The 13,467-nt window shown below is 43.0% G+C and overlaps 2 protein-coding genes across 2 annotated transcripts; both read right to left on the bottom strand.

Moving 5' to 3' along the window:
- Positions 1-688: 688 nt before the first annotated feature.
- Positions 689-6,680, bottom strand: LOC137913757 (nuclear body protein SP140-like). Its single transcript, XM_068757390.1, has 16 exons — positions 6,537-6,680; positions 5,497-5,671; positions 4,885-5,112; positions 4,580-4,699; positions 4,292-4,425; positions 4,142-4,192; positions 4,004-4,043; positions 3,659-3,757; positions 3,395-3,520; positions 3,120-3,259; positions 2,562-2,630; positions 1,917-2,047; positions 1,671-1,788; positions 1,490-1,564; positions 1,244-1,387; positions 689-1,145 (listed from the first exon to the last, which is right to left on the bottom strand). Exons 1-16 carry the CDS (start codon positions 6,678-6,680, stop codon positions 1,059-1,061), a joined length of 1,881 nt encoding a protein of 626 aa, XP_068613491.1. The 3' UTR covers positions 689-1,058.
- Positions 6,681-7,705: 1,025 nt separating this feature from the next.
- On the bottom strand, positions 7,706-13,254 carry LOC137913756 (extracellular serine/threonine protein kinase FAM20C-like). Its single transcript, XM_068757389.1, has 10 exons — positions 12,737-13,254; positions 12,134-12,351; positions 10,704-10,782; positions 10,307-10,399; positions 9,887-10,002; positions 9,583-9,763; positions 8,545-8,654; positions 8,270-8,351; positions 8,103-8,162; positions 7,706-7,964 (listed from the first exon to the last, which is right to left on the bottom strand). The coding sequence occupies exons 1-10, from the start codon at positions 13,252-13,254 to the stop codon at positions 7,706-7,708; spliced, it is 1,716 nt and encodes a 571-aa protein (XP_068613490.1).
- Positions 13,255-13,467: the final 213 nt, after the last annotated feature.

The raw sequence follows: 13,467 nt of genomic DNA, 5'->3' as shown, positions 1-13,467 counted from the left end.
GGCGACTCCTGACTGCCCAAAAACAACGCAGATGCGTGCTCGTCGCCGGCTTCTGTCTTCACGTGCATCGCGGCGATGTCTCTGTTTCCTCCGTGCACATTTCCCTCCATAACCGCCCGCGGACAGACGGAGTCTGCGCAGGCGTTGGATTTGGAGAAAAGTTTAGAGATCGCGGATCTCAGGCGGAGAGTTGCGCCGCAGCGGCCATTGCGTCCTCGCGGCTCGCTGTGTGCGTAACGCGTGAAGGTCAAACGGCACCAACAACCCCCCCCCTGTATGTTTTTACATGAGGGACAGAGAAATGGCTGCGCTGTGTCCACCTCAGACGACGGATGCGCAGAGCGGCTGCGCAGCTCGCAGCAGATTTTGCTGCTGGCAACTGTGACGGTGACGTCAGCTGAGCGCAGCGCTCGTTGTCCACGGTGGAGCGTTTTTATGTCGTGATCAGAATACACGATCTGTAGCGTGTGTAATGAAATTCAAGGCGGCCATGAGGTGTGTGCGTGAGAAACTTTTACAAATAAATGTGTTACAACACTTTGAGTAACGCGCATTGACGCCCATTTGATATTTTGCATGGTGTAAAATTCTTGCTGGAGAACATCAATACTTAAAGCAATAAGCAGCATGCAGTAAATAATTTAATTTACTTAAATGCTGTATTAAAAAAACAAAACAAATATTTCAATCCCATTAAAACAAATATTTATATTATCGTAATGGTTTCATCTAAAGTCTAAACAGACACCAATATAGAGTAAAAAAAAAGCAGTAAACAGCCACCATTAGATTAGATTAACCCTTTTAGAGCACTCGATGAATTAATAAAAAATGTAACCATAATAGACTGTTATTGGAGGACATGATTTTTTTTTACATTTTAACATTACCAAGAAGACACTTCCAATAAAGGGTTAAACATCTCACAACAATTGGGACAGGAGCAACAAAAGACTGAAGATGATGGGCAACAATGCGATGAAAAAAAGAAATGTAATACTGACAACAATTTCATTATAAAACTGCAGCATTTGAAAACAGAAAAATCTGCAAGCAGCCTAGTCGCAGATGTTTAGCACATTCTTCAGCTCTTTGTCAAATATGTTCTTCAATCTTCTGCCCATCGTAAGAAATTCAGCATTCTCCTGTAAAAAGATAAGTATTCATGTGTCACACATTGTAAATGTCAAAAATCCCCAACCCTGATTATCACCCCGATGTGTCTGATGACGCGGTTCCTTACTCGGTTGTACGTAGCGCAGTTCGAGAAAATGAGCTGGACGTCGGACTCAAACTCTCCGACGGTCTGGTAGCTCTGGCCCTGGAGCTTCTCTGCTATGTTGCTCAGCCACATTGGAGTATTGATCACGGTAGAGTAGTCTCTAATCTGTGGCTGCAGAGCATAAAGACCTGAAGATGTTGCGAGTACTCCAGCATGCTGCTCGTTACACGCGCCTCCGTCGCACGGCAACAACAAAGAAAGACTTACATGGAGACTCGGGTTGGTTGCAAATATTTGTTGCTGATCAGCACTGTACAAGAGGAGGAGGAGGTACTGGCACACCTGTTATATGTAAAAGAGAGGAGGGAACGACGGCGTGGCAGAGAGACAGGCGTGAAGGAGCACTGACTGTAATAAAGATGTAATAACAGGCCGACAGTGTGCTCACCAGCATGTGTTGTGATATTTGGCGGGCCATTGCCGCTTCCCTGGTCAGCTCATCCCGGTAAAAGCACGCTTGATTGCTTTTGTATACGCAGAATGTACACATCCACAGTCTGTCGTCCCTGTTTAGCCGCAGACACAAACATGCAAATCACTTGAAGCTATTTGGATATGTCTATCTGCTCAGTTCGATCCTCGCGGAAATCGCCGACAAAGCCAATTCATTAATTTCTCACGTATATGTCCTCACCCTATAATCGCGTCCTCGATGCAAGGCAGGTGGCAATTCTGGTGGAAGGAACGAGGACATTGGTCGCATACCACAAACGGTTCCTGTTCACTTTTACAGATGAAGCACTCGTCGTCGTTTTTCTGATGCTCCTGGGAAGGCGGACAAACGACGGCAGCAAGTTTAAGACGGATGCGATTGGAGCCTTCCGTCTGCGCTCCAGGTGGCTCAGTGGCAGGATCGTTGGTGTGAACGGGTGAATGAAAGGGTGTTGTAAAGCGCTTTGAGCAGTCAGTCAGACTAGAGAGAGAGGTACTGCATAAGTACAGTGTCTATTTACCATTGTGAGGCTGCTAAATCAATGACAGTCATCATGGTGACACCAACGGTTTCTAAATCCACGTTTAAGGTGTGACATTAACGACTGGGATACCACAAGCCATTGGTGAAGCCTGTTAGACTAGGCTTCAACGACTCCTAGTGTTTCTTAATATAAATGTAGACGTGAAGGATGCTTGGAAGTTTGTGGAAGAGGAGAAGTATAAATGAGCCGTCAGCCTTTATTCACCTCACATGTTCCAGTCGTGCTTTAAAGTGTGTGTGTGTGTGTGGGGGGGGGGGGGGGGGCTGCAGAATATGGAACTTGAAGACGACAACGATACTTACCAGGTCTTGAGGATCCGGTGTGCATTTTGGACAAGGACACAGCAGTGAGTGGATCCTCAAGACGTTGGACTGAAACAGACACACGAACAACGTCTTCTTCACTCCAATTTCATAGTTTAGGCATAAGAAATCTGTTTGCCAACCGCTCACTCACCTGCATTCAATACTTAATGAGCACAGATGAAGGAAATATCTTTTTTTTGTTTTTTCTTGTAATTAATTGTGACTAAGCGGTTAAAACATTGGCTGGCATTTATTGTGATTCAGCAAGTTTGTCCTCATGTACAACCGTGAATACGACCGTTCACCATAAACGTGACTACGCTGCAACTGTCCTATTTGGCATTCTTAGTTGTTGTACTTGAGTGTTGCTGGAGTCTCCTTGCATCTAATCAGCAAAGTAACCAACACAACTATGCCCTGCACTTTGCACAGCATGGCATCACATTTAATTACCGGTAACTTCAACTGCTGTGTCCAAACACACTGGTGCTGATGAATAAACCAAGACAGACGTCTCGAGTGATTTTAGCCTTGCACCGTCCACAACGGCCTTACCGCTGTAAGGTCACTAAGCGGTTTCCCTTCACATGTGATGTCTTTTCTCCAGGAGGCATCGCTCTCGCACGATGCCGCTTCCATGAATTCCACCGGGGTCATCCAGCTCATCTCCGTGCGGATGCTCTTCCCACAGGTTCCTGGTGGTGAGAGTGAGTTTAGGAGGGAAACGTTCCGCTTGGGTTGGCTGATTATCCCCTTATGGAGCAACATTTCAGACCTTAATCAGGATTCACTGCACACATACGCAAATGTTCCTTCTTTCATGCAGTTACCTGATGCAAACCGCTTCTTGTACAAAGTCCCAGCTAAAGCGCCGCATGTAACATTGAATGTCTTCCTGCCGTCATGGCTGGCTTCAGGCTGCTGCTCAGGCTGTTTCTCCGCCTCTCCCTCTTCATCTGATGGATATATGTTGAGAGTATGGTTACCATAATTGTTTCCTTCATCCTAGAAACATCTAAAGCAGTTTGCCTTATTACCTGTCAGCAAACAAAATGTATTCAACTAAGATTTTTTTTTGTTTGCAGAAACGGCACCTGTGATTTCTGTGGAACTTTGTTTGCCCGTCGATGCAGACTGGTTCTCCTGTTCTGAGCGAGGCGCCTCATTTCCATCTTCATTTTCTCCCTCAGTTTCTAAAATAAGGATGCGTGAGGAGCAGTTTCAAAAGGACTTGTCTGTTGTTATAAGCCAAGTATTCTAAATTATTAATTAAGAATGTGTCTTTTTACAGAAATACAGACATAGATATATATGTATATCACTCACTATGGTTGAATATTTTATGTGAGGAAAGAGATGTTGTGCAATGGCTAGAGGAGATGCAGCGCTCTATCAAAAGCTATGCAAAACATAGAATCCATTTTTCACTAGCAACAAACCTGTGGTTGACTCAACAGATTGGAAGAGTGATTTCTTGGCCTGAAGACAAAGGAGAACACGATAAGAGAGACTGAAGAGGATACGCAACAAAGTCACAGTTCATTCACTCCTGCTTTTTCATCAGTTTGTCGTCTTACTTTTTTACATCTTCCTTTGATTTTGCATCTGATTGACTTCAGGTGACCTTCCTACAATGAAGTTCAAAATAAAACACAAAATGACCAAGCATGTGTGAAGTGATCCTGCAAGGAAAAACATTCCCTCAATAGAAACCCCTCTCAACAGACCTGGATGAGTTTTCCCAGTGTGGCGCTCCGACACCGAATGCTCATCTTCCAGTTCCTGCAGCTCTGCTTTCCTGCAAGACTCTCAAAGTCACTGGGAGTGAACCATCGTTTGTCGTGCTGGACACACTTCTCCCCTGGAACATTCAGAAGATTTTGGAGATCACAATCTGTTTTTTGTACGATTGTTAAACCAAAAATCCTCGTCAAATTTAATCTCACATTAGATTAAACCATGAGTATTTTGCTTTTTTATTTGAATAATTTTCTCTTAAAAGGAGTTCTGCTTGCCTTTCGCCAGCTTGTCTCTGTCCAGCATCCCCTCGACATTTCCACAGGTCACAGGCAGCTGCAACCTATATATGGGCCAATTCCAAATGTCCTCTTTCTCTCCCTTCTTCAGGGGAGAAGCTGGAGAGAGAAAAAAGTTATTTTGATTCTTTTTTTCCAAATCAGGCATGTTCTTTTTCTGATCCAGACCGGCCTCATAATTAATTTCATGTTGATTCCACAGGGTTAGAAAGATCATCCTGGTATTTAGACTGGATAGAGATGCTAAGGTTCTGTTAAACTAGCATCAGTGGGCGGTGACTTACAGAAATGTATTTTTTTGCTCTTTTTCCTCTGACCCGGAGTCGATGGAGCTGATGTACTGGCCTGCTCCTCCTCAAGCAGGCCGCTGCTCCTCAGTTTTCTCTTCTTTTTTACGGAGTTTGTTTCAGTCTCACCTTCCTCCTCATCCCCTGAAAGCCCATTCCTTTTCCCCTTTTCTGTGTCTCCTTTTCCCACCTTCTCGGGCAGTTGTGAGTCAAACTGGAAAGAACCTGTAATTACACTTTCGCCCATGAATGAAGTGAAGAAAACAGGATATATTTGTGAATAGAGAACGTGCGGACGACAACATTGCACCACCTGGATGGCATCAAGGTATGGTCGTTATGCATAAAAGTGCGGCACCATCAAGGCAGAACAGACCCACCTTGAACGGGCCGTGCGACAGATGTTACCGACTTAATCAAGGCAAACGAGAGAGTTTCCATTCTCCTCCAGAAGGCGTAGGGGTAGAACGTGTGGACAACTGAAACTGCTTGGCGTCAATGTGTCTAAAGAGCTGATAAGGACCTCCAATACACAAACAAACTCGCACCTTTGGATTCAAACAGAAAGCCGGGAAGAGAGCTTGAGAACAAAACAAGGGAGAGACTGACCGTCTAGGAGGCTGTTCCGCAGCAGTCGCAGGGTGGGGTAATTGTTAATGATGGTCTCCTTGAAGACACACGTCCAGAACCTTGTGATGTGCCCTGACTGCTCTCTCTCCAGCCAGTCCAGAACCTCGTAAAGAGCTTGCTTCATGTTGTTTTCACTCTTCATGCGAATCATCTTCTGCATGTGTACAAAAGTACAGAGAAAAAGGGTTTGCCAAAATAATCTAAATTCTATGCCACACTTAATTGTCATGATTATATCTAATGATGTAATAATATATCCATATATTTGAAATAAACATTTCTGGTGAATCCAGATGGTGATCATCATAAAAAGGTTCTAATTTGTTCTTGGTATCTTCATACACAAACCATGACATTTTGCATGACAGTGCATATCAGACCCCTTTATGACTGTGAGGTCTGGTGAGTAAATCAAATGCATATTTTACAAGATGTGATTTTTTTTTTAACGCCTCCATTATAAGTAAATGTTAAAAACAAACGACAAACAACAAAACAAGAATCAGAAATTAGTTATGGCAGCAAAATGGAATGGGAAAACGTTTTTGAATAATTATTTCTTGTTGGTTGATAAAAACAAATCAGTACAGATTCATAGCAGACTGTGGGAAATGTGAGGCACAGATTATATGCATTTATTTTAAGAAATATTGTGCGCTCATTCAAATTGTGCTGGTTTCACTCCAACAATTGGATAAATAAAAAAAATAAAAAGCCCAACTTTGTATACCTTTAGATTTGTTAAACTTATTACATTTAACAACATTTTATTTTGAAAAGCATGCTGTAGTTTCAAGAGTAATGATTTATTACTGCGTAACGCACAATACGCACCAGTTTACGCACCTTAATTTTATAAGATAACAGTGTTCATAATACACATTATATGAAGCAGGCGTAGAAAAAAAAAAAGAAATGTTATTTGTGTAATGGCTTAGGTATCTGCGTAAACATCTCATTCAAACTCTACCCTTATGCGGATTTAAAAATAAACAAGCGTTTCCCCGACAGCGGCAGACCTTGTAGCGGTCCTCGGGTATCAGGTTGTGGTCCCTGAGCTGGTTGATGAAGGTGCGCGGGTTCTTCAAGCAGGACAGTTCTGTTTTGTGACGGCGAAAAAAAATCAGCAGTTGCGCGGGCTCCAGGAAATCCAAGGGATCCATCTCTGGTCAAACAACAACAATCCGAAGCAAACTAAATCTGTCCCGGAAACACAATGGAAGCAAGAACCGACTCTCCAGAAAGGCTCGCAAATTGAACCATCGAAACCAAATACTGCCCAGGGTGAAAATGTCGTGCGTAAGAAGAAGCTCCAGCCAGTTGTTGTAGGCGCGCACTCTTCCGGTCACATGTTCAGTAATAAAGTTTAGGGAGAGAAAACGCCAATCGACGGGGGTGACCTGTCGAAAGCGAAAGTAAACAAAGCAGAGCTACAGACGGAGATTCAACAGGAACCCGCGCACATTCCACGAAGGGGCGGGTTTTCGCTCAGTAAACACTGTTACTTTGGAGTTAGCCGTCCAGATATGTTGCAGAGTGCAGACTACGTTCTCTCTAAGATGCGCCCGCGCGTAATCGCGCACTGCTGATGCGGTCTTTGCGCAGCGCACAAAAACAAAATCCAACCTGAATTGAGAATAAAAGAAACACGTAAAAATTCATGTTGTTGTTGCCCTCTTGAAATAAACGCGTGAACAAACTCCGTCCTTTCCACACGTTTATTCAATCATCACAGAGGTTACAGGTAAAAATCCATTACGATCTCCAGTCGTCTGGAAAAGGGGCGGGACCAAACATTTCTAATCGCCGGATGACGGCCTACTTTTAAGGTCGCTGCCCAGGCTCAGGCTCTCGCAGCGGGCTTCCGCTCTGACTTTTCAGAATAAAATGCCCCTGCAACACTGTGCTACTTTTCAATGTGAGCCCGTGCGTCAATCAGCACCTTTCCAGACATTCTGGCTGCAGCACTGAAATCTAGAAGCTCAAACATCTCAGCTGTTTGTGCTCCATCTCAAGCATCCAGAGCAGAATGTCAAAGAGAACTTAGTTTAATGAACTGTATTAAAATTGCATCCAGAAATGGTCTTGAAGTGTTTGGACCATCCGATGCGTATAAAGTCAAAGCTGCAGCATAACCATAATAAAAATAAAAAAATCACCGCTGAGTAATATTTGATATTTATTTTCTTCAGTCAAGCTGTTGATCATAATCTTCATCATAAGCTCCCAGGTCGTTGTAAATGACGTCTTTGTGGCGATGTTGACAGGTTTGCACCACCTGTAGGACAGCTGCCAGGCGTCTGTCCAAAGCAGATAGGTGTGGTTCAGACAGGAGGGGGGCAATGCTTGCTAGAGGATCCTGGACCAGTGACTCGCGCATAACATCGCTCAGACGGAAGCTGGGGGTGGACAAAAGGCGCATGCGAAGGAGGGTGGAGCGGCGGATCCTGAATGTGAAGAAGAGGACCAATAAAGATGTAAACATGTTTTCTTTTCCTCATTAAGTGTTTGCACAACATACTTGAACGACATGGCCAGGCAGGCACTGTGTTTTGCTAGTGAGACATTTTCTTATTTTGTTTTACCTGCAGCATTGTTGCAAAGGAACAAGAATGGACGGCTCATCCCGAGAGTGACGTCCAAACCTGGAAAATGTGGGACAGCAACCACAATGACTGACAACCGACTACCGACCACGAGTCGTAACAACTGCGGGAACCGAATTCAGTAAGCAGGAATTGGTGGTACTCACGCCCGCCCGTTGTCCAGATGCAGAAGGAACGTGTCATTGCCAAAGTCCTCAAACGTCTCATAATGATGTCTGTCCATGTTGCCTTTGAATGAAAACACTTTATTTCGACTATATCAGTGGCATTTTCGTGAGGATGAATATTCCCCCTCCTTTCCTAAACTGAAGTCAGAGGTCAGCGAAGGCCCCATTAGACGGATCGACCCCCAGCGCCTGCATGCCCCCTGCTGCAGCAAAGCGATCGGGCCCTGAGCTGAGTTTAAAATGTGGAGACCTACTCATGAGGAAGTCCAAGACAGCCATGTCTATGAGATCCACCAGTCTGGTGCCTTGATTGTAAGGCGGCGTCTGCTTCACTCTGTCACAGAAGGCCGGGTCTTTCTCCCACCTGGGAACAAGAGTACAGCTGAGTCGAGGAAGACAAATACAAGGTGAGGTTCAGAGATCAGTTTAATTGTAATAAATAATTTCAGTTTGAACACAGGGATGTTTTGATTTGTTATTGTTTTCTCTTTGTTGTTGTTGTTTTTTAGCAGTTAACTGCTACTCTCTCTGATTTCAACATTTCACCATTTACATGAAAGGTAAACAGGTTGTTTTACAAATACAAACACAATATAGGCGACTTCTTTGTCAATTGAGGGGAAAGTCTCCAGACTCACTTTTTGAATTAAGAGAAGTATTATAAACTTTGCAAAATGCTGTCTGTAAATTCTGTATTATTGTGACCTGTTGTACTCTGACTTTTTTGACTCAATTCTTCTTCTCTTAGGAACAATGTGTCCTGACGGTGAAGATGTTTATTTGCATATAAAATTGAAAAGTGACATGTGACCACTCTAGTCTAGACTATCATAATACCAGGTTTGAGCAAGCTAACAATCACATATATGAAGTCTGCACAAAAACCTGCCTGAAAAGCGCATTACAAGTGAAAAATTGTGTTTACGTCGCCTACAGAAAATGTGCACGGTTGTTGAAACCGGCTCCTAAAGAGTTATATTTAGTACTGATTATTCTGACATTAGCATGAATGAAAAGCCACCGCAACTCAATGTATTCTGTAGTTCTTCATTCACAGCACTGGAGGGAGATGCAGACTCATTCAAGAGTCATCACACTCACAGAAATGCGAGCACACACTTTTATTTTAGTTTTAGTTTATTGGGAATAATATTTCTAAACAATGTATAATATTATATCAAAACAAATTAATCCTTATGGGGCTATTTGTGTACATTATTATTGCATTTAAATACTAGACATAACTTTTAGGAAAAATCCGCATACCAACCACAAACACATGCTCGACTCACTGTGCCAGCTTGGTGCGACTGTACGAACGTCTCCATGGTGACCTCCATGACCTGCGGGGGGCTAGGGCGAGGTCAGGCAGCATAGTAGCCAGGGAAACCTCCAGTGCGTGCGGTTGACCGCACACTGGGTGCTCGGGCGAACAGTAATACTCACACTGGCCATGGAAACACACGTTCCCCGCTGGTGGGAGGCAGAGAGACACCAGCTTGGTCGTAACAATAAAAGGGCCTTGATGTTTGGTGTGACAAATATCATGCACATTCTGTGAAAGTGCTGGTGGGGGGACATTACAGACGCACATACCAGGGGAAGTGAAGAAGGTTCTAGATAGCCTGTGGTCAGTGGTGATCTCTCGGATCTCTGTGGTCACGTTGATGAGTCGACCAACCACTGGAGGGACCCTGTTGAAGCCCAACAATCTGAGGCAGAGATGGGAACAAAGGCAGCATCAACAAAGGCCAAGAGATAGACAAAAATACATGTTGAAATCTACACCTTAGGTTATTTTATTGACTGATATTGTCTTTATATTGTTCATATAGAATTTTATTGTTTTATTATGCTCTGTTTTATGTCCTTTCAGTTTTTGCACATTGTATGTATGCTTCCTGCACAAAGCATATTTTTCCCTTTGGGGCAATAAAGGTTTTCATTCATTCATTTAAAATATCCTCATATGTCACAAGTTGTAAAGTAGCTGGTAGCTAAGACAACAGACTTTACCTGTCAAGGTGAAAGGCAGCGATCTCTGCATTGTGTCTTTCAAAGTCAGAGAAGTAGAAGAGGTTTACGTCCGTCTCTGCGTCTCTGGATTGCCTGAGGAGTGAACACATGATGCTGTGATGTCTGTGATGTTCCTATGTTAGGATTATAACCTCTACTTCTGATTTATGGAGAGAAATATGTTTACTTTTATGCAATCAAACAAAAAATGGATTTGCAACCAAAAATAATGATGTTGATAGATAATAATGGTCTTGTTTGCAAATATATTTTGTGGTTGCAAATCCATTTTTTGTTTGATTGCATAAAAAGAAAAAAGATTCTCACCATAGTGATTGAAGCAACACAAACACAATCATCCAAAGTCATTTCTTTGTGCATGACAGTAGTGTCTTACTTCATGGGTTTCAGCAGCGCCTGTCCGTAGTTTGGGAACGACATGAGGAGTTTGAGTTGGGTGCCTCCTTTCTTCTGAACTGAAATGTATTGAAAAGGTCAAAACTGTTAACGGCATAAATGAATGGGATGATCACATCTTGACCCTCTCATAATATGATGCGTGTAAACCGTCACACATTTTGCATCTTACATGTTGTTTTATGGAGTGCATTGCATGTTTCTGCACAAGGATGGCTGATAGTCTTACCACTATCACTGGGTTATCATGTTGAAATAAGGCCTGAATGAAAAATGCTATGTGATGCATAAAAAGTGAACCTAGTCCTGCATTCACTGATAATTTGCAAAATTTTACTTCCACTAAGATCTGGGAAGCACTGCTGGAATCTTCGATCGCCTAAATCACACTTCAAACAGCTGGGCAGTGTGAATTAGTGCACACTCAAATCCATAAATCCTGAAGTGAAGCACTGCCTGGCAGTAAAAAGGTCCCTCTTGCATCTCCTCCCCGTGTCTGTGTGAGGTTCTCTGACCTCATCTGAGGATGCTCAAAGACTTGTTTTTTATATTTTGTCAGTGGTCATCAGTGTACAAAAAAACCACACAAACTGTCATTAAACTCAGCTGCACGTTACAGCTTTACAAGTTTAACAGACTTTATAAAATTAGTTTTGTGCACATACTTGTGGGTATTTGTGTGTCATAAAAATGTTTATTTCCCTCTGTGCTAATGTGTAAATTCAATGGGAGTAAACATTTTGTATACCTAAGAGTGTAATTTTAAGTGGATGTGTTATAGATGAAAGCCTTTCTTTTATATTAATACTACATTTGCACGCTTCCCTGTAAGAAACGAGTGGATACATTTGCATATCCTCACTGCTCATTAAATCAGCATACTTGTGGTTTTGTATTCGCATCAGGAGCTATCTCAATGACCAACACATTAATTGTAAACTGTAATTTTGATGTGTTGAGTAATGTCATTTCTCCTGGATTGTATTTATGTAAGTGGCCTTCAACCCAAGAAGGCCAACAAACACAGTAGATAGTGGCACTATAAATGAGCAGTGGACCAAAGCTTCATTCAAGTTTAGTGTTGGATTTAAATCAAGTAAACTACACTCCAGTGAATGTTCATATCTTCCTACAAATGCTAAATGACTGTGGAGGTAGACTGTGGACAAGTAGAATTTAAAGAGTAATAGCTGCAGCCCCCCTAGATATTTTATGTAAGGGTTGCTCGGGAGATGCAGAACTTTGTGACTGGCTGACACTTCAGGATGTATTTAGATTAAAGTGAGAATAAAATAACTGGCAGTCTTTCACCTATCTCCTTCCTCTCCTTCCTCTGTTTCTGTTGGCTGTCCCTGGTCCTGTCATCACTTCAGTCTCACCTGCTGACCCCCCCCCCCCTCATATGCTCACCAACACCAAGGATGCGCTGTGTTGACCAATAGTGAGTCAGCTGGCCCAGGTTGGGATCCTTCCTGTTGTACAGTTCCCAGCGAGAGATGCCCAGATGGAACCGTAGCCAGAGAGGGTGGGTGTCTGGGTCGGTCATCCAAATGTCTTTGTCGTAGCCCTCCTCCCCCTCCTCCTCTTCCTCCCCCTCCTCCTCCTCCTCCTCCTCACTGGCACTCTGCCTTTGGGAAGAATTGAATGTGTTATAGACAGAAATGTGAACCAATGATTGGTCAGCCTAAAGTCACACTTAACTGCACACTTTATTTCAGTTTGACTCAGAGATGTAAAATAAGATGTCAAATGTAAAATGCAGAACGTGCACACACACACACACACACACACACACACACAATGCTAAACATAAGTTAAAGTTGTAAAAGCAGTAAAATTATTGTTAAGCAGCCGTAAATGTCTCATAATCACATTTTCAACCAGATTTTCCTGTAGAAAAGTAGGAATTAGAATTTGTGAAGATCTGTTCATTAAAAAACAATATTAATGCACAATAAATAATAATATTCATATTTGATGTACTGATTGCTCTATTCCATCAGTTTCACTTACCAACTGCCACTATTGATTACATCTTTTGTCCCATCTCCTTTGCTTTCCGGATCCTTTGCATCTTCATTTTCCTTCAACCTCAGCAACCAATCATCATCATTTAGCTCTGGGCGAGGCAGGTTGTACAGAGCGTGCTTAAACAGGGCCTCCAGCTGTGATTGGCTGTTGACGTTTTGAATCACTTTTCCAGCTCCAGCCAATTTCTTTTCCTTCTCAGTTGCATCACCGGGGGAGCCTTCCTCTTTATGCTGCAGGGCTTCACCATTACGTTTGTGATGCTCTTCATCACGGGAGACTGCTGACAGTTTATGTGAGGACGAGGCAGCCGAGGAAGAGGAGATAGACTCAGGGTGTTGAGTATCTCTTCTAGGAAGAGCGTTAGGGGAGGTAGGAAGGACACAAGCATTTTGGAGGATAGAAAAGCAAAACATCGCCAGCAGTAGGTGGAGAGCTAGGGACAGAAATGCCAGACCCAGATAGATGGAGGAAGTTGATCGACTGCGGCTCAATTTGATCATACTGCAGAAAGAGAGGAAACAACAATCGGTGCATCGCCAGTCCTTCATGCCTGATCATGATGTAACATTTTGTGATCATTGCATTCCAGTAAAACACATCAGAATATCGACAAAACAAGAAAAGACAACTCCAGGGGAAAAGAGAACTTTACCTGAAGTCATTGAATGCTAGCAGACCCTGAAATGTTAAGGTACCTAAATGGAAATTAAAAT

Source organism: Brachionichthys hirsutus, unplaced genomic scaffold, assembly GCF_040956055.1.
Source record: "Brachionichthys hirsutus isolate HB-005 unplaced genomic scaffold, CSIRO-AGI_Bhir_v1 contig_853, whole genome shotgun sequence".
In the NCBI taxonomy this organism is placed as follows: domain Eukaryota; kingdom Metazoa; phylum Chordata; class Actinopteri; order Lophiiformes; family Brachionichthyidae; genus Brachionichthys; species Brachionichthys hirsutus.
The sequence above is the reverse complement of the archived record's forward strand: the minus strand, read 5'-3'. Positions and strand labels throughout refer to the sequence as shown.

Bases quoted from the DNA above. Each gene is read 5' to 3' on its own strand.
- LOC137913756 (XM_068757389.1), bottom strand. From the start codon at position 13,254: ATGATCAAATTGAGCCGCAGTCGATCAACTTCCTCCATCTATCTGGGT. The intron at 12,352-12,736 runs GTAAGTGAAACT...TTCTTCCCAAAG, and splicing joins GTAATCAATAGTGGCAGTTG to GCAGAGTGCCAGTGAGGAGG. The intron at 9,764-9,886 runs GTATGTGCGTCT...GCCTCCCACCAG, and splicing joins AACCTTCTTCACTTCCCCTG to CGGGGAACGTGTGTTTCCAT.
- LOC137913757 (XM_068757390.1), bottom strand. From the start codon at position 6,680: ATGGATCCCTTGGATTTCCTGGAGCCCGCGCAACTGCTGATTTTTTTT. The intron at 3,758-4,003 runs GTTTGTTGCTAG...TCCTTATTTTAG, and splicing joins ATCTGTTGAGTCAACCACAG to AAACTGAGGGAGAAAATGAA. The intron at 3,521-3,658 runs GTGCCGTTTCTG...TATATCCATCAG, and splicing joins AAGTTCCACAGAAATCACAG to ATGAAGAGGGAGAGGCGGAG.